This window comes from Rissa tridactyla, chromosome 1, assembly GCF_028500815.1.
Source record: "Rissa tridactyla isolate bRisTri1 chromosome 1, bRisTri1.patW.cur.20221130, whole genome shotgun sequence".
Lineage (NCBI taxonomy): Eukaryota > Metazoa > Chordata > Aves > Charadriiformes > Laridae > Rissa > Rissa tridactyla.
In genome coordinates this window covers 192,505,344-192,529,148 of record NC_071466.1, presented here as the reverse complement: position 1 = coordinate 192,529,148, position 23,805 = coordinate 192,505,344, and the positions used below count along the sequence as shown (strand labels likewise).

Genomic DNA, 23,805 nt, shown 5'->3' with positions numbered 1-23,805 from the left:
GAGGAATTATTTGAGAGAGACAGTACTCATTTTGCTTTGCTTTTTAAGAAGCTCTGAGAAAGAGGGGAGTGATGACAGTTGGCATACTTCTGAGGAAGAAGAACTCGATTTTACTCCCAAGGTATGGTGCCTTTACAGGAAAAAATATCCTGTAAAAATAAGTGATTTGATGGAAAGTTTTCTCTGGGATTGAAAGAAACTGCAGTTCCAGCCAATATTGTTTTCTCCTTAGAAGCAGTCTCTGGCCTGCCAGGCTTTCTTCTGCTGTGAGTTTTTCCTAAAAGACCTGTAGCTGTGGCAGCGCATGCAGTAGATTTGTGGTTTGGGGCAAAAGAGCAGTAGGTGACGCGATAAACAGCAACATTATTTTATTTGTTCTCATTCATTTGAGTCAGATTTGCAGACCCTGAAAGTTTATAAGTTACTATTATAACATATTCTGTTCTCCAAACATTGTTTCCTGTAAATTTGGTGATAGAATCCTAACTGATAAATAAAAAGGGTATTTATTTATCAAGTTCTACTGAAATCCTTCATCACCTAGTTCTCCTTTCCTCCTCGTCAGGTTCCTCAAGAGCACTCAATGGATGAGTTACTCAAATGGGTCGTCTTTTTTCTTCTATGAGATGGCATTCCTTGCTTGCATGTAATCTCACACTGCATGTTTTCCCTCTTTTTTTTTTTTTTTTTGAATGCTCAGGTAGTATTCTTTTTGTCAGATACAAGCTCTCGCGTCTACTGTTTTTACTAATGTTTTGAAGGATTATCACCTTCTGCGGTGATGTCTGGAGCATCTATTCTGTTGCATTGGGATTATGCAGTGATAAGGAACCTGAGTGCGGTAGTTAAACCCACTCTGTAAAGCTCGAGATGCAAGCATGTTTAGTTTTAACACTGTTTCATTTTCTTGCACTGATTTAAATAGAAAAGATGCATTTTTCTGGCATGGTTTTGAAACTTAGGGATATTTTAGCAAGTGTACTTGCAGGGACTAATTTATGCATTAAGTCTAGGAGTCTTAACAGTTATTTGCATTGTGTATATTTGCAAGTAAGCATCCTGAAACTGCAATCTTAAATATATCTGAATTTTACTTAAGTATTACAAATATTAAAAACAGATTTTTAGAACTGGTATGCATGTAGTTTTGTCAACAGTTTGCAGAAGGGTGCCTGCACAGTGTTTTGGGCCAAAATGCTCACTGAATTGCATATGTGAGAAGTGTTTGTCTAGTTAGAACTGTAGGATGGAGCCAGCACCTGAGCACTATCAAAAGGACAGCTTGATTTTATTTACTGGTAAAGATTTGATGTGAACAAAGGATTTGTTGTTACTGTTTTTAAAAAAAAATATTTTTGCTTAAATAAATCTTTATTTACAGAAGCTGCAGAAGCCAAACTTGACACTGTTAATGAATGCTTCCCAGCAGTTCAGGAAAAACAGTAAGCTATTTGGAAAAGATTGCATGATATACTGATATATAAAAGTAGACTTGATAAATAGATTTTTTTTTTATACTTTTTTTTTCTATAGTAAATGACAGAAGTAGTATTTTGAAAACACAGCATTTATTTTTTTCTGAAATTACTAAGTCATATCGTTAAAATGCAGATATTAATCCCTTCCTAAGCCTTTGTCCCTGGTCAAGTCCTTCCTCCGTCCTACCCATTCCTTACCTGGCTCCTTTTCCAGACATTCCCAGATGACTCCTCTGCTGTGCATTAATCTGGTAACATACATATTTACATAACTCCTTTTGTTAACATGCATTTTCCTTTTTCTTGTGCTTTAAGATGATGGTGATGGTTCTAGAATTGAAAGTCCTAAGTCACCAAAGAAAACCCTCAAAAAAGGAACCCCATCAGATGCAAACCTGAACAAAGGAAAACGTGGAGAATTGTTGAATCGAGATGCCTCAGACGCAAGCAACCTGGAGGAAGAAGAATTGGAGGAGGAGGAGGAGGAGGAGGAGGAGGATGAAAATGACAATGGAGATGATGATGAAGATTCTGAGGAGGAAGAGGAAGAAGAAGAAGAAGAAGAAGAGGAGGATGAAGATCTTACTCAAGATGAAAAAGAGGAGGAAGATGTGGAAGATGAAGAAACTCAGTCTAATGACATACTGGAGGAGGAGCAGGGGGAGAAAACAGACCCTAAAGGGGAAATTAACCAGAAATTGAAGTATTTTAGTAACACTAAGTATGAAGGGGAAGCTCGGTGTGGAACTGGAGATGTCTGCAATGATGATGATAAAATAAGTAAAGAACTTGATAAAAAAGTGGAGGAATCTGTTGATACTCCTGTGTCTTTTATAGCTGGGTGTTATGAAAGGTTGCAAGAAAATATAACTGCCATGTCTCCAAAGAGAATGAATAATGAAGTATCTTACAAGTCAGTACCGAAACAAGCTGTCTTTCAAAATCTAAATAATTTGCAAGATACATGTGAAAGCTGGAACAGGAAAAGCTTGATTCAGGAGAAGTTTCACAGAAATGCTGACTCCTGTTTTGCAGACTCTGAAATGCCAGACTGGAAAAAAGAGATACCTCAGCCTCTCCCAGATAGTTGTGGTCTTAAGGAGAAAAAGTCAAGCTTCAGTGATGGCTTTGAAAGTGGTAATAATTCTTTGTCAGCAGCAAAAAACCCAAGACTTGAAAGTCAAAGACCAAACTCTGTCTTTCTTGAACATGTGGATAATGAAGATACTGACAAAGAGCAATATGAAGTAGATGATAAAGTCTGTGAAGCACTGAAAGAAGAAAGTGAAAACTTGCGCTTAAAGAGGCATGAGGAAAATTTAAGAGCAGCATTTCACTCAAGCACCAAAGTAAGTATATAGGGATGATTCAATCACAAGGGTATTTTTCTAAGGGTAATATAGGTAAGAAATAGATGGTAAACTGGATTCCTGTTAATACTTATTCTACATATATATCCATCTTTTGGTCATTCGTTTTGGATATTAGAAAATGTTGTATGCCTTGACAAAGCGATTTCTCAGGTATAAGAATAATATCAGGCAGTGTTTTCAATATTTTTTTCTATTGGCTACAGTGATTTTGCAGGAAAAAGAATAGCCAGTAGACTTTTTCTGGAATCAATTAAAATTTTCTCAGTTGTATGTACAGATGTTATCTGTGAAGATTTGCTGCCATTTAGTAAAATTCAAGGTGCGATATCTGAAAGTGAGGAAACAAAAAGAAGTTTGAGTAAGATAGAGAGCAGGAAGCTACTGATTTTCCTTGGAGCAAAGTAGGGTAAAAGAAGGAATGTGTTCCAGAGTGATGTAACTTAAATGAAGCAAGAGTTAGACTGACATGAGGAAGTGCTTCTCAGGGGCTTTGCAGAACCAAGGGTGAGACTTATGACATTAGGCATTGCTGTCTACTCACACAGATTCCCATGGAAAAACTGAAGGCCTTGTAAAACAGAGCTTGACAAAGTTTCCCTTTTGTCTTACACAAGAAAAGTATTTTTGAAGTTGTTGACGGATGGCAAAGAAGTTGCTTGTTTCTGCTCCTTCCAGCTGTTTTGGTGTTATCTCTTTTAGGAAGAATCACCTGAATGGGAAGAGGAGGAGGAGGAGGAGGAGGAGCAGGAGAAGGAAGACACTGGTGAAGAGCTACAAACTGCAGTTGTTGAGGGTCTGAAAAATTCTATTTGTAATGATAGTCATCAAATCCACAATGCTTCAAAAGACAGTGCTGGTGAGAGAAATGAGTTAGTAAATACTGATCCCAGTTCTTTCTCTATAAATATTCATTCACAGTAAATGAACTAAAATGGTGATTGACTTCTGAGATAGCAAATTTTTCCCTTGCCTGTGAATCATAGGGGGCATTGGCAGAGAAGGAAAGCAGCTTTTGTTCCTTTTCATTCATTCTTGAAGAACTGAAATTGTGGCATTGGATTCCAAATGATGCTATATGAAACAAGTGCCATTCTTGCTTTTGTTGCTGTGTTCTCCCTGAAGCGATCTGAATAAAATCCACAGACAAAAAAGAGAAGGAGGCCTAGAGTCTCTTGGGTGAGACAGTAATATGCCCCTTTCTGGCCCATCCTGTTGGATTGAAAAGCTGTGATTGCTCTTGGCTGAAGCTGGGAAAGATTTGAGTCGAGTTGAGACAAAGCTCTTCTCTTCCAGTGCCTCACCTTGTCCAGTTTTAAAATGTAGAAGGTCTTTTCAGTGCCACACTTGTGTGTGCTTGAAAGCATTACCAGCTCAGTCAGAGTTGAGCACTTTGGTACTCGTCTCAGAGCAGGAGGAGAAGGCACCATTTCTATTGTCTGTCTCCAGAGAGTAGCTTGGTGTGGTAGATGTTACCACAGCATGTGTAGCTGCTGACCAAATGCTACACAGGGGGCCCGGCAGAACCTGCTGTATTCAAGTATTGCGCCTATACATGCTCTTCTGTCTCTATACATTTTACCATAAACATGCATTTGGCATACTGTAAGAAGTCAGAGTCCAAGCTGGAACCAGCAGTTCCCCTCTTCTGGGGTGGGTGCCCTCACTGGTCTCCAGCTCCTTCCCGGTTCTTTGTGTGCGAGGAGGTACCCATGTAAAGGAAATACTGTGATGTGGCTGGGTGTGAAGAAACCTTGAATAACACTCACTTCTTATTCCTCAGCAATAGAATCACAGCACATGTTTTGGATGCAGGACTTGATTGATGGGGAAAAGCAGAGTGAAATATAAACACCCAGTGTCTCACTTCTAACCTTGTTCGTAGGTGCCCTGCCAGCAGTGGGAGCAGAGGAAGAGGAAGATGCTGAATCTCCCTGGGATTCTGAGGTACTTTCTGTGAAGAACACGGGGGTTCCCACCAGAGGAGGTGAGGGGGGGAGAGTATGAGTAACTGCTGTGATTTTCCAATATACTATATCTTGATGTGTCCTTTCCAAGGGTCTTATCAAAGGTTTTTGTATCTCTAATATACTTGATACCATGCTAAGCAAGTTGGCTTAGCAGAAGCTTTTTGCATAGAAATGAGTTGAAAATGCGTTTGTACCAATTCTCATACATGTGTTTTAGATCATACAGACTGATTCTGAAAGTCTGAGAAAAGTACCGTCCGGTGTGTTGCTCCCAGCTGCAGACAGACATGGAGCATGCTCGCAGATTGTTTCAGGGGAACGCGACAATGGTAACTTCATGGTGGACTAAATGTTTGTCTGTAAGCATTTATAGGCTAACGTGAACTTTTATCAGTGTCTGTCTTAGGAATGCTGTTGTGATGTGGGTGTGCACTATAGCAATTGTTAATTAACACCAGTTATCACAGTGCTTGCTGGCCAGTGTGTAAAGGAAGTTGTCTTGTTTGCATTATGTGTGTTCTTTGGACGTGTTTGTATTTTTTAGGATTCAGGTTCTTGTTGTATAGTGATAAAAGTATATGTCATTTAGGACTGATGTGTCTGAACATTTAAACATTCTTGGATGATAATGCAGCAGCAGAAGGCTATAATCTGGCTAAGCAATTTTTTTTCCCTAGCTTAATTTTTGATAGCTTTCTGTTGTGCTTTGAGTAGGAGCTAAAATGTGACTAAAAGTTCAGGTTTGGTTGCTAGGGGTTTCTGCCTGTAGTTTGTGCCACTGCCTCTTGAGCATCTTGAGCATAGGGTGGCAGGGAAGTTTTGCTATTGGGGCAGAAGTCTTTTCTGAAGGATTTCACCTTTAGCAAATGATTTGTCAGTCTTGCTTGTAGTATAGGTACAATAGAATAGCTGAAGAAGCTCATCCAGTTTTAGTAAGTTTTAGTAAGCTGGAAGCGAAACTTTACAAGCTCCTGGAGCTTGTGTGTCTGCTTTTTGAGTAGTTGTCATGGAAGTCTACTTTGTGTGGTTCTCCCCCTCCCTGGAAGTGTTCAAGGCCAGGCTGGATGGGCCTTTGAGCAGCCTGGTCTAGTGGAAGGTGTCCCTGGCCATGGCAGGACTAGATGATCTTTAAGGTCCCTTCCAACCCAAACCATTCTGTGATTCTACTAAGATACATTTAAAGTCAGCGTGAAAAGGGGGTAAAAGGTGATTATGGTATTCTTTCTAAGGTATTTCCATACTGCTAGACCACCAATTTTACTGAGATCAAATACTGTTTGTTTTTTAATGATTTTCTTTTAAATATAAAAAATTTGCTGTGGAGCCATTCTTAGTAACATTTCATATACTTCTTTCATAAGAGGACTCAAACTGTAAGATGACTAAAGCAGAGGATTTGAGAAATATAGGTGGGCCAGTAGATTGTGTGGGTTTGGAAATGTTTTAATGTTGGACAAAAGAATTAAAAAAAAAAAAAAAAGTGTTTGAAACTATGCTATAAATGGAGATTACAACCAAACATTTGTTGATTTTGTTTCCTTGCAAGCTAAACCATAACAATCTGTTGAGAACTAGCTTGATTTTACCTCACTGAATGACATGTGTATGAGGTTTCTGTGTCTGCACCCATGATTTCTCTGTCTCATCAATAGAAAGGAAATGCTCCTCAACATTAAGCACTTGTGGGGTAAACACAGTCATAGTGCTGTTGGACTGTTTTATGATCAGTCATTAAAGCAGACCAGATTTGACTTTTGAAATAGTCCTTTTAGAAAGCAGGATTCAGCTCCTCAAAAGGACTAAATATTTTGATCTCATTCTGTTAATGAGCATGACCTTATTGCTTCACATGAATTATCCAAGTTCTGTGATGATTATTTTTTAAATCCAAGGTGCATGGTGGGGAAGTATGCATTGTCCATTTCTTATATACTAATGCAAATGCTGTATGATGAGGTAAATTGAATGTTGGGTATCGTACTCTCGATGAAATAATGCTTGCAACTGATACTTAGTTGTAGAAACTACTGATGTTGAATGGAGTAAAAGACACCTTCGATGAAATAAAATAACACTTTCCAAAACATTTTTCACCTCCAGGGCTTTCAGAGAAACCCAACAATTCCCAGGTAAGTACTTGTTCATGTCAGACTGACTACTTGTTGCGATTATTAAATAGTATGTAGTTACTTCGAATTTGTTTTTTTTTTATTGTTGGATTGTGTCTTTCATAGCTGAAGACTCATGAATCTGTTTTGGAAATGAATGAAACCTCTCCTAAAAGAAGGCAGCAGAAATCAGGTAACGTTCACTTCATGTGGTTCTGGGTTTAGCTTCATAATCTTTCTGGATAGGAGTATTTAATAAAGCATATGACTTATTTGTTTTGCAGATCTGTTGGAGGAATTTGGTTTAGGAGATGCAGAGGATATTGAAGGTATTCATAACGGTCTATTTGTACTGTTCTTTTATGGACAGACACATTGTACTTGCAAATTTTGTCCTAAATTAATGGTTCTAGCAAGGTGTTCTGGGAGCAGGTCTACTGAAATTTGCCTCTATGCATGTGTATGCTCCCTCCTGTAGTCTGCCATTCAACACTGCAAATACCCTACCAGTATGCTGGCTTCTTCCACCATACCTGCCGTTATCTCCCCTTTTCAGGCAGTCCTCAAGCTTGCTTTCCTTCCAGTTTCTCAAAAAAAACCTTCCTGATATTTTGGGTTCTCTGAGCATGTGCTGTGGCTGATTCCAGGCTAGCAATCTGGAAGCTAAGCTGTCCAGGAGCTGCAGGTGAGATAGAAAGGGTAATTCTCGGGCTCATGTTGTAGCTGCACTTAGCAGTAATTATTGCTTGCCTGACTTTGCCTATCTGGCAGTTGTTTTGAAACAGGTAGCAAATACATTCTTCTGAGGCGTCCCTCTCTTCTTTTACAGAAACAGACCGGCAGGTTCAGAGGTAGGGGAAGGAAGTGGGGAAGAGAGACAAGGTGGAAGGAAGTGGGGAAGAGAGACAAGGTGGGAGGAAATGACAGTGTCAGCATGTTGTCTGGAATTCTCTTTTCTTTGGAAACTTTGGAAAAGCTTTTGGAAAGCCTTTGGAAAAGGCTAAAAGTGAAGCAACTAGCTTTTCCACTATAGATTGGAGAGAGGATATATGACCTTAATGGTTTTTTACTTTCTTTTTTCTAGCTTGTATTGATTTGCATGTTTGTTAATGAGATGATAAACAATTCCCCGTTCAGGTTTTAGAGTTTCTACAGTCAGCTATTGAAATTATAAAGGAAGTAGAGGTGAACAGATATGTAGGCAAGTAAGCAAAGTAGGTAATTGGAAATAATTTTTAAAATTATTGTAACTTCTAAGTATGGAATACAAATAGTTCCAAGTTCTTTGGCATCATTGTTTTAGGGGAAAAAAAAACCCACCATTGTTCTCGTGACAATAATAGAGATTAAACTTCTCTCTAGGAAAAATATCTCGCCTTGTCCTCTCGCCCTTCTCCTCTCTCTCATGTATTTGCAATGGGTGAGCAACAAGAGATCTTCTTTGGCCTTTATTTTGCGGTGACAGTGTTTTTGTAACATGCATAGAGGTTTGTTAAAAGTTGTTCAGTTAAAACATGAGGTTTGGTTTTGTCTGTATTGCACGGTAATGTGAAATAAAGCCCCATAGTGGACCAGTATGTTATAATATTATGAACACAGAAAGGAAAGACTGCCTTTTCGTAGCTTATTTCATGTTAGGTCTTTTTCCTTTATTCGTTTATGTCATGCTTTTTTTTACCCATGTGTTATCTTGAAGATCAGGTGTTAGAAAGTATATATGAAAATTTCTTTCAAAGTTTTATGTTTGGATTTGGGTGTAAGCAATTTAGATTGCTTCAGCAAAGCATCATGATTCCTGTGGCATAAATATTTCTAATTCTAAAAGGGTTGAATGCCACCCTTCACAAGTTTTTTTCATAAATCTGGAAAACAGGTACAGTATCTTGCACAATTAAATGTTGAATGAGAGATTAAATTTCCCATTCTGCTTACTTTGTTACTGACTCATAGTGGTAACTTCTTAAAACCTATTTTGGGGTCCAAATTAAGTAGTGGTGTTCTCATTTTTTCTGTAAAGAAGAGTAGCTGCTTTGCACTGTAATCTGGAAAAGTCATTATGTTGGACAATTTATCTCAGAAGAGAGGAGAGATAAAGCCTATTTGGAAAGAACACTAAAAGTTATCTTGCGATGCTAGCTAGAGAACAGGCAGAGTAAAAGGTCTTTTGTATGCACAGGGATTTCTGTGTATTTATGTTAGGCACGAAGCCAGATTCATCTAACCCCACTGCAGGTATGCATTAATAAAAATGCATGCTAGTAATAAATGACCGGCAAAAATACTGAAATTTAATTTACTCTGTGAATTTTTGAACCCTAGTCTTCAAACTAGTGTTTTAACTAAAAATTTATCCCTGTGCTAAAAGTGAAAAAGTCTTGACAATGAGGAGTCATCCCCTTTTCACAATGTTGACAGAAGCCAATAAGACAGAAAGTAAATTCATTAATTACTGCTCCAAGAAGAGAAGAAATTTTACTTGCAACAGCTAATGGGAGAATTACTATTTTTTTTTTATGTTTTTGAATTATTTTTCCAGCGTCTGGAAAAATAATTACTGACTAGAGTTACTGACACCATGAGAACTGGAATTTTGCAGATGGAAGAACTTTGTTGCCCTTCATCTTTCCTGCCTTTTTCCTTGTTCTGTCCCCATTGTACAGAAATTTCAAGATTGATTATACCCTATGGAAAAGAAATCTTACGGGCTCCAAAGATCCTAAGATCTTATCTAAAGACTGAGACGTCAGACTCAAATAGCTGCTACTGAATACTTTACTGTTGACCATGATGGGCAAGACTGAATAGGAGTTCGGGTTGCTTTTGATGATAGCAATATGGCACCCAATTTTAAAGACACCTGCATACTCTGAACAGAGAATGTGAATTACAATTTTAGAAGGTCATTACCAAACTCCGTGCGCTTGCAGGTCTGCTTTTATCCAGCTTTCAGGCAGATACACTTGACCAGAAAAGCCTTTTCAGTCTGTGTTGTGCAGTATTCTTCAGGAAAGGTGTCGCAGCTCTCCTGCATCCACAAAATACTTAGTCTATCTTTTAATCAAAACTGTGGTGTCTGTGTTACATGGTGGGAGTGATCACACATAGGAAGTTATCTGGTAGGACACTGCATGCACGTTGTGGTTTGTGACCTGAATGAACATTGATGAAGTGACAGAGAGGAAAAGGTACAATCCGGTTTTAAAGAGTACAAATGAAACGTCTGGATCATGGGTTGTTTCTTAACACTTCACAAGCCTGCCTCTCATCCAGCGTCCCATCTGTCTCTTCTGCAACGCTTGGGGCAGCAGTTTTACTGAAATACTTAATCCAGATCCATTTCTGGAGACAGATTTGTTTCATGCATGGATTAAATCTGGGGACTGAAACATTTCAAGCCTGTGATTTTTGTTGGTGGTGCCTTGATGTGCACAACACGTAGGGAAATTAAAATCGATGGAGGAATGTAGCTAGTTACTGCATGGCACACTGTGTCAGAAACAGAGAGAGATTGTGCACCTTTAGGAAACAGGAATGGTTTACTTGTGACCATTTATAGTGATTTTCAGCAAATCTGTTTTACACATTAAAAAGTAAAATGCTCTGGAAGAAAGGAATTCATGCAGATGCATCTTAAATCTGTGTTATGATAATTTTCTCTCTAGGAACTTACAAATTTGAGGGGATATGGGATTTTGTGTTAAGATTTTTCTCACAAATATGATGATTCAAGATGCACTTTAGGTATAAATAAGTAGTATTATGTCATGCTGGTTATAAAAACATGTGGTTTTCACTGTAGGTGAGTACTCAGGATCTACCTTTCATATGTCATCATCAGCTGAAAAAGAAGACATGAAGGATGCCATTGAAAATATTGGGATGCAGGTATGTAAAACCAAATATTTTGAATTAGAATCTGAATTATACACTAAGGTAGAGAAAACTTACCAGTCAGTGAGTAAGGCTGAAGGGAGAGTTCTTTAGATGAAGGTTGTATTATAGTCTGAAGTAATGATGGACACAATCTTCTTATGGTGGGGTAAAATCCTTGTCGCTATTCTGGATACTTGCTGCTATACTAATTTGTTTCCAGCTGGCTTGCTTAAATTTTGACCGATGTTTTTTCCTTTTGTACGGAGCTGAGAAACATTACAGTCAAATGCATTTTTTTCGCTATGCAAAATGCACATTCAAGTGAAGAGGAAGATTTGTCTATAATATGCTGAGCTTTTTGATTAAACACGCCTGGTCTTCCTCTTTGTAAGAGAAAGATCAAACAAAAAACCTTGACGTTTGGTGACCTTTCTGATGCTTTCTCTGCCTCTGCAAAATATGCACTTGTTTGGCCATGTTAGTAAGTGTTTGAAAAGGGCTTTTTTTCAGAGGGCATTCCAGAGGAGAATAAGGCAGGCATCCTGTTTGTGTTGGGCATACAGGACAGGGCTGAACAGAGGGGTCTGGAGTCTTCTATAACACCTCAAGGGACAGTGGAGAAAATTATTTCCACTCCACACTTGGGCACCATGAAAAAGGGACATGCTTAATTTTAACACGCAGAGCACAGAATTTAAACCTATTGGAAGGTGGTAGTAGCTGGGCAATGCACTTGGGAACGGAGAGGTGGAGACAGATGGTGGCTGGCTGAGGTGCTCCTTCCCTGGTCTGAATGTAGGAATTTTTGCAGAGGGCTAACAAGAAAAGAGAGCAAGGAGTTGGATGGTCGTAGCCCATTGGGACACCAAGGCTGCAGGCCCTATTTAGAAGGCACCACGTGCTAGGGAGGCATGTGGGGAGGGAGCATATTGTGAGGCGTGTGACGCATGATAGGAGCAGTCGGAACTGTTGAGGAACAGACCAGGGGGTCAGGGACGTGAGAGACCGGTTGGGTTTGAGGCATGGTACGGTTTTCATACAAGCTTAGGTTCCTGATTTTTGAGATGAGGGAAGGAATGGACAGGTTTCCCTAATAAATGCTTTTCTTTGGAGCCTGAAGTGGAATTTAATATTTCTGAATCTTGGGTGAATAGTCCTAACTTAGCCAATTCTCCATGTGGCGGACAGTAAAAAGCTTGTCATGTTCATTCACATTGTATTAGCTTAGCTGTCAGGGGACTGTAAAATGCCAGACAGTAGAGAATGATGGAGGAAAGAGGGTGAGAAAACGTAGGCAGTTGTAATGAAAAAGGGTATTAAAGCAATAAAACGTGAAAAAATAAATTGCCTTGTCACTGTAACCCCAGTTACAGAAAGCAGGCAGGCTAAAAGTGACCCTAACGTCCAGACAAATCTAACCCAGGAAAAACTGTTGTCTCTAAAGTAAGTCCTTCTATTTTTAAGGAAATGATGGTTCGGTGATCCTTCAATTTAGTATACCTTGATATTTATTATAAAAATTGCTTTCAAAATGTCTTATCTCTATTATTTATTTTATATGATAGGATGAATTTGCAATAGAAATTGCCTAGATTAATTGTAACTTCCTTTTTCTTGGTAATCTTTCTGTCTGTACCTGTTTACTTAAGGATAAATATATTTTAGAAACTACCACCTTGATAGAAAAAACAGCACATGAAAATCAGACTGACAAAGCAGAAATTTCACATCAGGAAGCCCTAGCAGAAAATGAGGAATCGCACAGTGGTGACAAACAGTTATGTCCAAAACCTTGGGAAGAAAGATATGAAAGAATGTGGGTTGAAAATGAGAAAAGGGAATTGAAAACAAATTTTAAAAACATTACAGCAGAGCTGAAGCAGCTGTTTGGTGAAATTAATGAAACTGGGAAAACTAATTCCCTTGTGGGAGAAATGTTAGAAGATGGCTTCGGTGAACAGTTGAAGAGTTGTCGTGTTTCATCTCATGCGACAGAATCAAGTAATAAGTTAGAAAGTAAAGGTGAATTTGGAGATATTAAACCTGTGCTAGGTGGAAAAGTACCCAAAATGGAAATTGTAATTCCGAGTCTTGGTGTCCTTCCTGATAAAAATAACTTAAATGCAAACATGGAAGATACCTGGAATACAGATGAAGAAAATAGCACAAACGATACAGATAATACAAAGGTGCCTCTAGCAAAAGGAGAGAAAAAGAAAATGCCTACTATGGAAATGGAAGAGAATGAAAATGCTAGTAGAAAAGTAGAGAGAAGTCCTGAATGCTCCCTGAGAAGTAGCTTAAAAACAAGAATTTTGGATGACATTTCTAATATTTTTCCTAAGATAAGACCCGTTTCTACAAGCAATGAAAATGCACTTCTTGTAACAGAAAGGAAATCTGGAAAAGACTCTGGATTTAATGGTGATGTTCCCAGGGACTGCCTTATCGACAGTAATAAAATAGGAGAAACAGAAATTGAAAGTCTTTTTGCAAATGCTCAGCAATCGTGTGGCATGCTGAAAAGAAATATTGATGAAGAACTAGAACAAGATTTGGAAAGATTTAAGAGTAAGGTAGGAATGCTGCAAACAGTATTCCTGGCTTTGGAGAAAGAGAAGGTGCAGCTGCAAAAAGAGGTAGAAGTTCACCTGCTACTCCTTATTCTTTAGTCTTTCTCCATATCAATGGTCCTGTTCACTTTAGCTATTCATCATTAAGTGAAGATGCTTTGTCCAAATTGGTTTTTATTTTAATGGAAATACATTACTTATGAATAAAGAGAGCAGTGGAGAGTTGTCCTTTTCCCCATTTTTGGAAAATACAGAATGCATTGTTCTTCTACTTTAACAATAGGTGGCACTCAGCTCCAGTATAAGTAGTTATCACTTCATTGCCATAAAAAGAAATGCACACAATTACATCATTTCTGATTCTGAATCAAAGAATGAAAATAGCTTCTGAACAGGGTCTTGACTGATCTATTCATTTGCCATGATTTCTGCATGGTGTGTTATCATTGCCCTTCACTAAAATTCCTGTTTGCTGTGAAACAATTTCTGCTTGTGGGTTTGGGATCTTTTATTTTTTAATTTTCTCTTCTCCCCCCCGCCCCGGAAACTTTCATATGATTTTTTTTTTCTGTGTTTTTACAACTAACATTGTGCAGCCCTTCTAATTCTTTGTCCATCAGTAATGCTTTCACTTTTTTGTCATTCACGTTTTAAGATACACTATTGTTTTCTTTCTAAGGGCTATGTTTTTGTTAGATCTTTAATCATGAATGAATTCAAAGTACTTTTGATGACTTAATACACTTTGTAGTGTAATTTTGTGAAAATGTTTCTCTATGTTGATTGTTTTTTTCATTTTACATTATTTCAGAGGTAAACCCTGAATTATTCAATCTTCGATATTGTGTTTTCTGTCTTCTAGAAATACTGATAAATATATGAAGCTTAACTTTCTTTTTGTAGGTTGAGAAGGAAAAAAGCAAAGAAAGATGTTTCAAGACGCAGGAGGTGGCAATACAGGAAGATCTTGATAAATTAAATACACTGCCAGGCAACGTTACTGACCAGCAAATGAAACAAAAACTTACTCTAAAGAAGAATGACTGTTTGGAGAATGAAAACACTATAGAAGAAAAAGACAATAAGAATTTTTCATCTGAGGAGAGATCAAAATTGATTAAAATGCCGATGAAAGGGTAAACTAAGGAAATAATCTCTAATTCTTATTTGTAAGATACTTAAGTATTTTTTAGGTTTTCTGATATTGTAGTAGTTGAAGTAGTTTCCTCAATGCTGAAAGCCATACTGAGTAGTGCACTGCTTCTCAAATATTTAAGAAAAAAAAATTTTATAAAAAAATAAGATCATAACAGAGGTTAAAATTTATTACCTGCTTTTAAAAAAAAAGAAAGAAAAAAAAAAAGAAACAAATTCCTGAGGATTTCCTTGTCAGTACTAAGGCAAAACTTGTCTTCAAAGAGTTCAAGACTAGAAAAAACAGTTATTTTTGTAGGAAATGGCCATCCAGAAAAGAAAAGTAGGAACTTGCAGTTTACTTTGCTTTCTCCCTTCTTGAGGTGATTTTTAGTGATCTCCATGCACTTGGTGTTTTCATTAAGTTTAGATGCTCTTTGTCAGGAAAAGGGAAAAGATGATATTACCAAACCAATCTCAGAAGTTTGAAGAAGGCACAGATATTTTTATATAGCCCTAAGCAGGAGGTTTTTTTCCTGTCTGTTCTTCAAAGGAATCTCTGCTCTAGATACGTCCTCTAATGGGGATATTAGATGTGTTCCAGCTTACCTGAATCTAGCTCAGATTCTGCATTTCCCCTTCGTTCCTCCAGGAAGGATTTTTAAATACTGGGGTATCTTCCACAATCTTTGGAGTCAAGTCTGTGTTTTATCATAGATATTTTTCATCTTAGTTTTTTCTGGATATCGTCTTAAATATGTCTATTTCACAGAAATACTTTCTGTAAAGCTACTCAACTGGTGATTTTTTTTTCTTTCTGTTTAATGTAGTAAATTTGCCCTGAATGCCAAAGTTGCAAAGAAAAATAAAAGACAAACTTCAAAGCAGAAGCAAATGAGCTCTTCCAGTGGGAATCATTTTCAAGCGCTGGATGATAGCACTTTCAGTGAAACCTCTCAAGATGAAGCAAGGTACTGAATATAAGCAATGTTATAAATAAGACTTGCTTAATGATAAAAACTGACCTGAAAGCTAAAGGTAAGTTTTGTAAACCTGATGTGAACAATGATTCTTGTTCTTTCATGTGACAACACTATCTGATGGCCTTGGTATTCAAAAACACTTCTTTTTTGCTTATAGTGCTTTGAACATACTAGCAAAGTTAATGAAAAGGTCAGATGTGCACAAATTCTCAATAATTACCTGAGTGTGTACACATGCGTAAATATATATATTTAGGTGTTTTTAAAAGGGAGAGGAGAGACTTATAGTTAGAGCAAAATTACGCGTTCACTGCAGGCATCTCAGTTTTTTCTGCCTTTTTTTTCCAGCTGTGCCTCCTACTGGCTTCTTGCCCACCCAAACTTGCTTGTGTGGGAGGCAAAGTGAGAAACAGAAGGTGTTGACACTGTACAAGCACTATTCAACAACAGCTAAAACATTGCTATGTTATCAACACTGGTTTGGTCAGAAATGTAACACGCAGCACTGTGTGGGATGCTATGAAGAAAATTAATTCAATCCCAGCCAGACCCAGTACACTAGAGAATCCAAAATTATGGTTCTTTGACCTATAAGAGAAGGATTCTCAATACTGAAAAGAGCTAAATCTTTAGTATTTAAACAGGGAATGCACATAACTGTGTATCTGTATATCTACATATCTGTAGCTCTAAGACTGTGAGTGATGTGCACGGAACAGTTATTTCAACTATTTGCTTAATACCTTGTGGAGAAAAAATAGCCTTGCAATAGATACTATAGAACATAAATTTTTCAGTCTTCAACTACACCTACCAAGATTCTTATATTAAATTTGAGTTTAATTCACTTATGAAACTACGTTTTCAGAGCAACTTTAGATATTGATCATAATGCAATGTAAGCATTCCAGTACTGAAATATATTTGTTTTCCAGACCTGCAGCAAAAACAGGGAGTGAAAAGAACAAGGTACTGTAAAACTAGTTTCTTGATAAACAATTTGTATAAGCTTTTAATTGCTTAGATGGGAACAGCATTTATGTAGTGATCAACCAGATGCACAAATTGCCATTAGTATGGAGCTTCATCATATTTCAGACAAATCTATGGGCTGTGAATGAAAGAATGAATCATTCATGGATTTGTAATGATCTGTAATACTATATAGTTGTATATAGAAAATACTGTATCATTTATAGGTCAGGATACAAATGGATGTAACTGATGACCTTGATTTAACTCACTCATCTGACACAACTTCGGAGGATGTTGAATTACCCACATCAACCTATAAAGAGGCTATGTTGCTGTTAGAACAGCTTAGTGTGGATCATACGGGTATGTTTACAAGTCTGTTTGTCTTCATCTGTTCTAAGTTCCTCTTTTAAGACATAATTTCTTTGTTTGCACTGCTAGGTATTTTAGTTTTATATTTCTATCTAATGTTTCTTTATGATTAGAGATCCTCCTCAAAAGACGTGAAATTATCTCACCTAATCTTAGATGTCTGCCTGTATTGTCAGCAAACATGCCTCACTTTACCATTGGTTCTCTGTCTTGTCAGAGCTGGAGAAGCAGGTTCTTGGAAAGTACAGTTCAGCTCCGTCTAATGCAGTCATCAAAAGTTAGCAAGAGCTTCTTTTTCCTCTTTATATCCCCTCAATAGCTAATGACAAATAATGCAGCAAAATAATGGTTTTGCTTGAATATATATATAAAAATATATATATAAAATCAGCTGTCATAAGATGCTTACAGATATACACATAGCATTATATAAACATAAGTATCACTTACTGTGTCTATTAATTTCTACAAATTTACGATTTCATTAGACAATGGTTAACCCTGGCTAAAGGCCAAAGTCCCACCCAGCTGCTCTCTCACCAGCCCTCCTCAACAGGACAAAATAGGATGAAAAAGCTCGAGGATCAATACAAAGGCGGGGCTATTACTTACCAGTTACTGTCATAGGCAAAACAGACTCCAGCTGGGGAAACTTCACTTAACTTCTTACCAATTAAAATAGATTTGAATAGTGAGAAACAAAGACATAAAATTAAAAGAACTGTCCCCCACTCCCCCTTTCTCAAGTTCAACTTCATTCCTTCATTCCCGACTCCCCACCCCTCCCCAAGCAGCACAGGGAGGCTGGGGTCTGCAGTCGGGACATGGCAGTTTCCCTCTGCTGCTCCTTCTTCCTCACATTTTTCCCCTGCTCCAGTGTGAGTCCTTCCATGGCCTGCAGTCCTTCAGGGAAAATCTGCTTCAGCCTGGATTCTCCTTGGGCCACAAGTCCTTCAGGAAATATCCACCTGCTCTGGCATGGGGGTCTTCCACAGCACATCACTGTGGATATCTGCTCCAGCATGGTCCTCTCCAGGGGCTGCAGAGAAATACCTGCTCCACCATGGTGTCTAGATGGGCTGCAGGGGAATCTCTGCTCTGGCACTTGGAGCACCTCCTCCCCCTCCTTCTTCACCGCCTGAGTGTTCACTGGGCTGTTTTTCACATTCTTTGCCCCTTCTCTGCCTGTATGGTTTTTTTGCCCTCTCCTAAATACCTTTTCCCTGAGGTGCCGCCAGCATGGCTGAGGGGCTCATCTGTGCCCTGTGGTGCGTCTATTGGAACTGGCTGTGTCCATCAAGGGGCAAGCCCTGGCGTCTTCTCACAGACCTCCCACTACCTGCAGCCTTCCCGCTACCAAAACCTTGCCACGTACACCCAATACAGGAAAGCATTAACTAATTTATACACTGGAAAGTATTTGTCCATATGTGCAGCTTTGTTTCTTTTCTATCTCAAAATAGGTTCTGCTGTTTTGTTGAAAATTCAAAACATCCTACTTGAATATGAACAGATAATAGAACGTGAAAGAAATCGCTATACAGCTGTCTGGAGAGAAGTAAAGAAATTAGAAAGTGAAAAGGCAGAGTCACAATTAATAGCAGAAGAGACTCAAGATTTGAAATCCATATTGGCTCATCAAGAAGTGGAATGGAAAAGTGATATTGAAAGCCTTAAGTATGTAACCTTGCATTCTGATAACACCTTATCTTGTCAGTGTTCATGTTCAGAAGATGGTGATGGTACAAGCAATAGAATGAGAAGTTACCCATCTTTTGCGTTTGGGTTTTTTGAATCCCATGGGCAAGTTATACTATAAAGGACATAATGTCAGGGGGAAATTCACATACAAATGCTACTGTCAGTCTTTCAAATAATTTATTAGTGGTTCCTGATACTTTTTTTGCAGAATTTCTAAAGCAGATTTTCAATTGGCAGCTCTTTCCTTATGTTAATATTTGGTTTGGTTTTTTTTTTTTGACCATTGCAAGTATATCAGAAAAAATATTCAAAAGAATTATCAAACATAAAACTGCTTTCTTGTTTGGGTACTGTGGACACAGCATGGAGCGTTTTTTACCATGTTGGTGCTTATTGCTGATTGTTTCAGTTAGTAACGAAGTTGACATTCCCTACAGCTTTCATTATAAATTAGCTTCAAAATTAGATGTTGTTGTTTCTCCCAGATGTAGATCCATTGAGGTTTAAAACTATTTTTAATTGTATTAAGCTTAAACCCGATGCATTTCTAAATCTATTTTGGAACACTGACCTCATTCTTCAATAAATAGAAACTGCTTGCTCTTCTTATGGTCAGCGGTTGTTTTAGATTTATAGAAGGCTTGCTTAAAAATTGTTGGGTGTGTCACAGATAAGTGGTGTGCTGCTTCATCACTATTGCAATCACTGAATCCATAATATGTAGGCAATGCTTAGCAAATTATGAAAATGTATATTAATCATAGTAAAAGTTTATGATGCTTTGATCTGATAAGACAACGAAATCCTTTTGAATGAAGTGTTAGTAATATGAAGATGATTTTTATTTTTTTTTTAATTATAGAAATGCGCATACTACTGTGCATTTACCTAAGTAAACTAACCTACAAAAAAATGATAAATCACTCAGCGGTTTATTTCTGTATCTTGTACAACTGATACCATGGATAATGGAAGGAAGTTAGAATTCTTAAAAAAAGTAACAGTAAAAACATTAAATCTGAAAAGATTTAACTTTTTTATGGTTTGACTTGTCTGCAAGTTCATAATGAGAAATATCTACTTTTTATATCAGTGCTTTAGTCTCTCAAATATTCTGTTAATTCTCAGATTTGCTTTGAAACAAGAAGAGGAAAAGAGGCTCAGAGTAGAAACACTATATGAGAAAACAAGAGAAAAACTCAGAGGAAAAGATGATCAATATTGTAAAGAGGTGGAGGAGAAACAGCAACTTGAGTTACGCTCAAGGAATTTAGAAATGGAGTTAATAGCACTGAGAAAGCTCTTGAAACAGGTATATTAAATAACAAGTTGAACACTTGTCTTCTTATTTTCTGCTTCTTTTTAATTGGCATTGTATTCCAGTATGTCTAAAGAAGGAGATACTTCATTCATGGAAGAGGCATTGCATCACTATTGTGAAATTTTGAGGACACTTGAGAACAGTTGGTTCACAGGTGGTCTGTTCTTCCCCCCCCCCCCCCCTTCTTTGCAAGTTCATGATTCTTTTTCTCCTTTTTCAAAATTTAGGTTTCATTTGTATTTCAGGCAAGGCCTGACTTTGAGTTATTTTTTCTAAATTACTACAAAACATTCTGTATTTCTTCTGAAATACTGAAACTATTCTGAAATGAAACTATCATTTATGGGTGGATTATAATAACTGGGGGGAAGAAAAAATATTTGCAAGAATACGAAGGAGAATGGGAAGATATTTCTAGCTCTGATTTTTCTTAAGATGCAAGTAGTTTAATTGTATTACTGTAGGTTGAAGAAGAGCGTGATGAAACACAGAGACAGCTGTCTCAGGAAAAGAGTGCCAGAGCCCTGCAAGAAGGAATTTTGAACAACCACCTTTGGAGACAAAAGGAACTAGAAGAAGAGACAAGAAGAACTATAGAAAAAAATTCAGAGGTAAGCAGATTTTTTTTTCTAATTAACTAAATTTCACCATGTTTGTTCTAAAGTCATAATAAATCTTATATAACTTTTTTCTGCTTCTTGATTAATTATTTACAGTTCATCAGTGTAACTTAACTAAGTAAATACCTTTTCTGTTTTCCCTTATGTCTTTAAAAGTTCTGGAAAGGAGCATCCCCCCTGTCTGTACCTGAATTGCACGTGCAAGTAGGAAGCTAATAGAAAACACTATTTACACCATTTTCTTAAGCTGTCTGTTTTTCATTTCATGGACATTTTATCCTCACTTTTTAAGATGTATAGCAGTGAAACACCTAGCACCTATGTTAAGGTTGACCAGGAAGTTGTTTAACACTGACTCTTGGTGTTCCCGTACTTGTTTTTTTAATTAGTTATTTCCTTATCAAACTTACTTATTTCAAGTATGCCTTTTCCACCTCCACATAACATTTTATGAAGAATATTAGCAATGAATTAAACTCTCTGTAGGAGTTAGAATAATTGGAAGAGAAAAAGCAATCGTAAACACTGTATAAAAAAATCTTGAAAATATTTTACTGAGTTTACTAAGAACGAGCAGCGCTTGGAGGAATCATTTGTTCTTGGCTGTGCTGCCCAATAAATGTAGGGTGAATATATTTTTGTGGAAAAAAGTTATATATATGTATAACGTACAGCAAATACACAAGACTTGCATTCCAGGGGTGATTGAGTTGTATAGTTAACTTTCAGTATGTACAAAAGGATGTGTTAAGATGACACTTGAGAAGGAAAATACCCTTTTTAGCCTTGTTTTTACCAGATTTGTAATGCAGCAAAATTAACCTTAAAGGCATGCACATACAAGAAAGCATTGTCATTTTAAAAGCTTTATACTTGAGTTATTTTAAATAATTTTATTATTTGGTTGCTGGTTTAAGAACCAAAAAAAAAGGCGCTGTATATTTGGGATGTTTATTTAGGTCTTATGGGTGTGTTACACTTGGGTTGTGTGCATATGTTGTACACGTGCATGGGTTCCCAGAGTAGCTTATGTATTACCTGAAATTTCACTCTCATCTTTGAAGTCATGTTTCGGTATTAGAAATGTTGGAATGCATTTTAGTGCTGAAGTGTTTCTGTAGATTTGTTTCCCATCTGGTTATTTATTCATGTTCTCTGTCATTCAGGAATCCGACACTGAGAGAGAAAAGGATCTGTTGTACAAAAATCAGTTACTGCAAGATGAGATTGCTATGCTAAAAGTAGAACTTGATCAAGTAAGACTTAGGCACCAGGAGGAAGAAGGAAAATATTTAGAGGAAAATGAGACCTTGAAAGAAAAAAATGAAGATCTCAAAAAGGAACTTAAACTGAACGAGGAAGCCTTAACACAAACAGTTTTTCAGTACAATGGGCAGCTGAACTTACTAAAGACGGAATCTGCAGTGCTGACTTCCAAACTTGAGCAGACAAAAGAAAGCAAAGACAGACTAGAAATAGAAATTGAATCATTTCGTTCCCGCCTGAACACTACTGTTCAAGAACTTGAACGTCATCAGTCGTCAAAAAGTGACATCGAACGAACATTTCAGAGAGAACGTGATGAATGGCTTCGCTTGCAAGACAAGCTCCATCATGACCTCTCTGATGTGCGAGAAACCAACAAGAGCTTGTCTCAGCAGCTGAGCAAAGCGGAAAGCAAAGCTAACAGTCTAGAAAATGAGCTTCACCAGTCGAAACAAACACTCAGAGAAAAAACATTGCTTTTAGAAATGACACAGAAAGAATTAAGTCAAGCCCAGTGTCAAGCAAAAGAATGTGATCATGCTCGACAACTTGAGAAAGATCAAGTAAGCAAATTTATAATAAAGCAGGAATCCATGCAGGAGCGATTGGCCCAGCTGCAGAGTGAAAACCTTTTACTCCGTCAGCAACTGGAAGATATGCAGAACAAGGGGATCATCAAAGAAAAAGTAGTGAATGATGTGCAGGACCGGTTTAATGATATTTTCAACAAACTCAGAGCAGATACTGAAAAGCAAGTTTACCTAGTGGAAGAGAGGAACAAGGAGTTAAATGCCAAGTGTACTGATTTAAGAGAACAAGTTTTTAAATATGAGACTGACAAAGTAGAAAGAGAGGTAAAGTACACACCTAGAAAGAACAATTTAAAGTTTGTCAGTTCTTGCAATTATTTTATGTTTCTAAAATGGACTAGGTATAAGTTATATGCATGGGAGCAAATAATGCTGATTTGTTCTGGTTTGTCATGTTTCTCTTGGAATTGTGGAAGGTTTTAGCTGAAAAAGGATGTTACTGCTCAGCAGTAACAGAACAGAGAGAACAGAAAAAAGGTGTCCAAGCTTTGATCAGGAAAGGTGATTCTTCTCTAGAAATCTTTTAGCTCTCTTTCTTAGTCTGTTTTATGCCCTGTAGAATGTGGGTTTGCGTTTGATTGTTTCTATATATGTATTACACTAATGATACAAATAAGAGTGGTATAAAAGGAAGAATCATCCAATATGCGAGGGCTGAGAAATGAAGTGATGGGGAATGGATTTATATTAAGTTCCTACAGAGGAAAAAAAAATCGCTTCTCCATAAGTTGCTATTAGTGTTAGTAGTGTCTAGGTGTTAATTTATGTATTTGTTTTGGGGTTTCTGAGGGGCCTTCTTGTTCCTCAAGAAGTTCATTTCAGACACTGACCTAAGCTTTCTCTTCTCTATTTTATGATGTGTAGCCCTATTTAAATGTGTTCTTTCTTTGTGGCGCTGTGACTGACTTATTGACTGGAAGAAGACTCATTAGGACATCAGTTAAACTGTCTTTTTTCAAATTCACACAGTACCTGAGTATGAAAAATGCTCCTATACAGAGCACTAGCATAATTTTATGTCACTCAAACACGCATGAACCAAGTGTTGCTCCCATTTCTGCATATAGGTATTTTTTGTAAAGAAAAAGGGTGGAAAAGAATAAAGGCAGGGGTAGGAGTGAGGAATAGGTAGACAATTGAAAAAGCTATAGATAATGGGAGAACGCATTGTTATATGAGTTCCTAAGAGTGTGTGTGAGCTGACACAGGCAGGATGCAGGAAGAACCCCAAAACCACAGATGAAATGCAAAAAGTAAATTTAATCTCGATACCTCACGAACCAGGGGATCTCCGAAGCAGCACCCAGACAGAGGCACACAAGCAGGAACACAGACACCAAACCTGCTGTTCTCACCTGTATATCAGGGATTCAAGCAGGCATAGTTTTCCACTGTGCTTTGATCTTCTCCGACAGCAGGGCAGGAATCTCAAGCATATTCGATAAGGTGCCTCTATCACAGGCTGATGTTA

General features: G+C 37.6%; 1 protein-coding gene across 11 annotated transcripts in view; it reads left to right on the top strand.

The window, feature by feature from the left end:
- The window catches only part of LOC128910151 (ankyrin repeat domain-containing protein 26-like), a 58,051-nt gene that overhangs the window by 13,794 nt on the left and 20,452 nt on the right, over positions 1-23,805 (top strand). For 2 of the 11 annotated variants that reach the window (XM_054203113.1, XM_054203130.1), the window contains exons 3-22: positions 49-121; positions 233-266; positions 1,382-1,442; positions 1,794-2,827; positions 3,551-3,707; positions 4,734-4,795; positions 5,036-5,147; positions 6,919-6,947; positions 7,053-7,119; positions 7,211-7,255; positions 10,726-10,811; positions 12,449-13,438; positions 14,276-14,508; positions 15,337-15,477; positions 16,425-16,458; positions 16,689-16,827; positions 18,300-18,513; positions 19,666-19,849; positions 20,323-20,469; positions 21,645-22,598. In XM_054203113.1, coding sequence (XP_054059088.1) covers positions 72-121; positions 233-266; positions 1,382-1,442; positions 1,794-2,827; positions 3,551-3,707; positions 4,734-4,795; positions 5,036-5,147; positions 6,919-6,947; positions 7,053-7,119; positions 7,211-7,255; positions 10,726-10,811; positions 12,449-13,438; positions 14,276-14,508; positions 15,337-15,477; positions 16,425-16,458; positions 16,689-16,827; positions 18,300-18,513; positions 19,666-19,849; positions 20,323-20,469; positions 21,645-22,598 — 4,773 coding nt within the window. In that variant the 5' untranslated portion in view covers positions 49-71. Of the gene's footprint in view, positions 1-48; positions 122-198; positions 647-1,381; positions 1,443-1,793; positions 2,828-3,550; positions 3,708-4,733; positions 4,796-5,035; positions 5,148-6,918; positions 6,948-7,052; positions 7,120-7,210; positions 7,256-10,725; positions 10,812-12,448; positions 13,439-14,275; positions 14,509-15,336; positions 15,478-16,424; positions 16,459-16,688; positions 16,828-18,299; positions 18,514-19,665; positions 19,850-20,322; positions 20,470-21,644; positions 22,599-23,805 lie in introns of those variants that run through there. The other 9 variants (XM_054203120.1, XM_054203126.1, XM_054203102.1 and 6 more) reach the window with 6 other exon arrangements.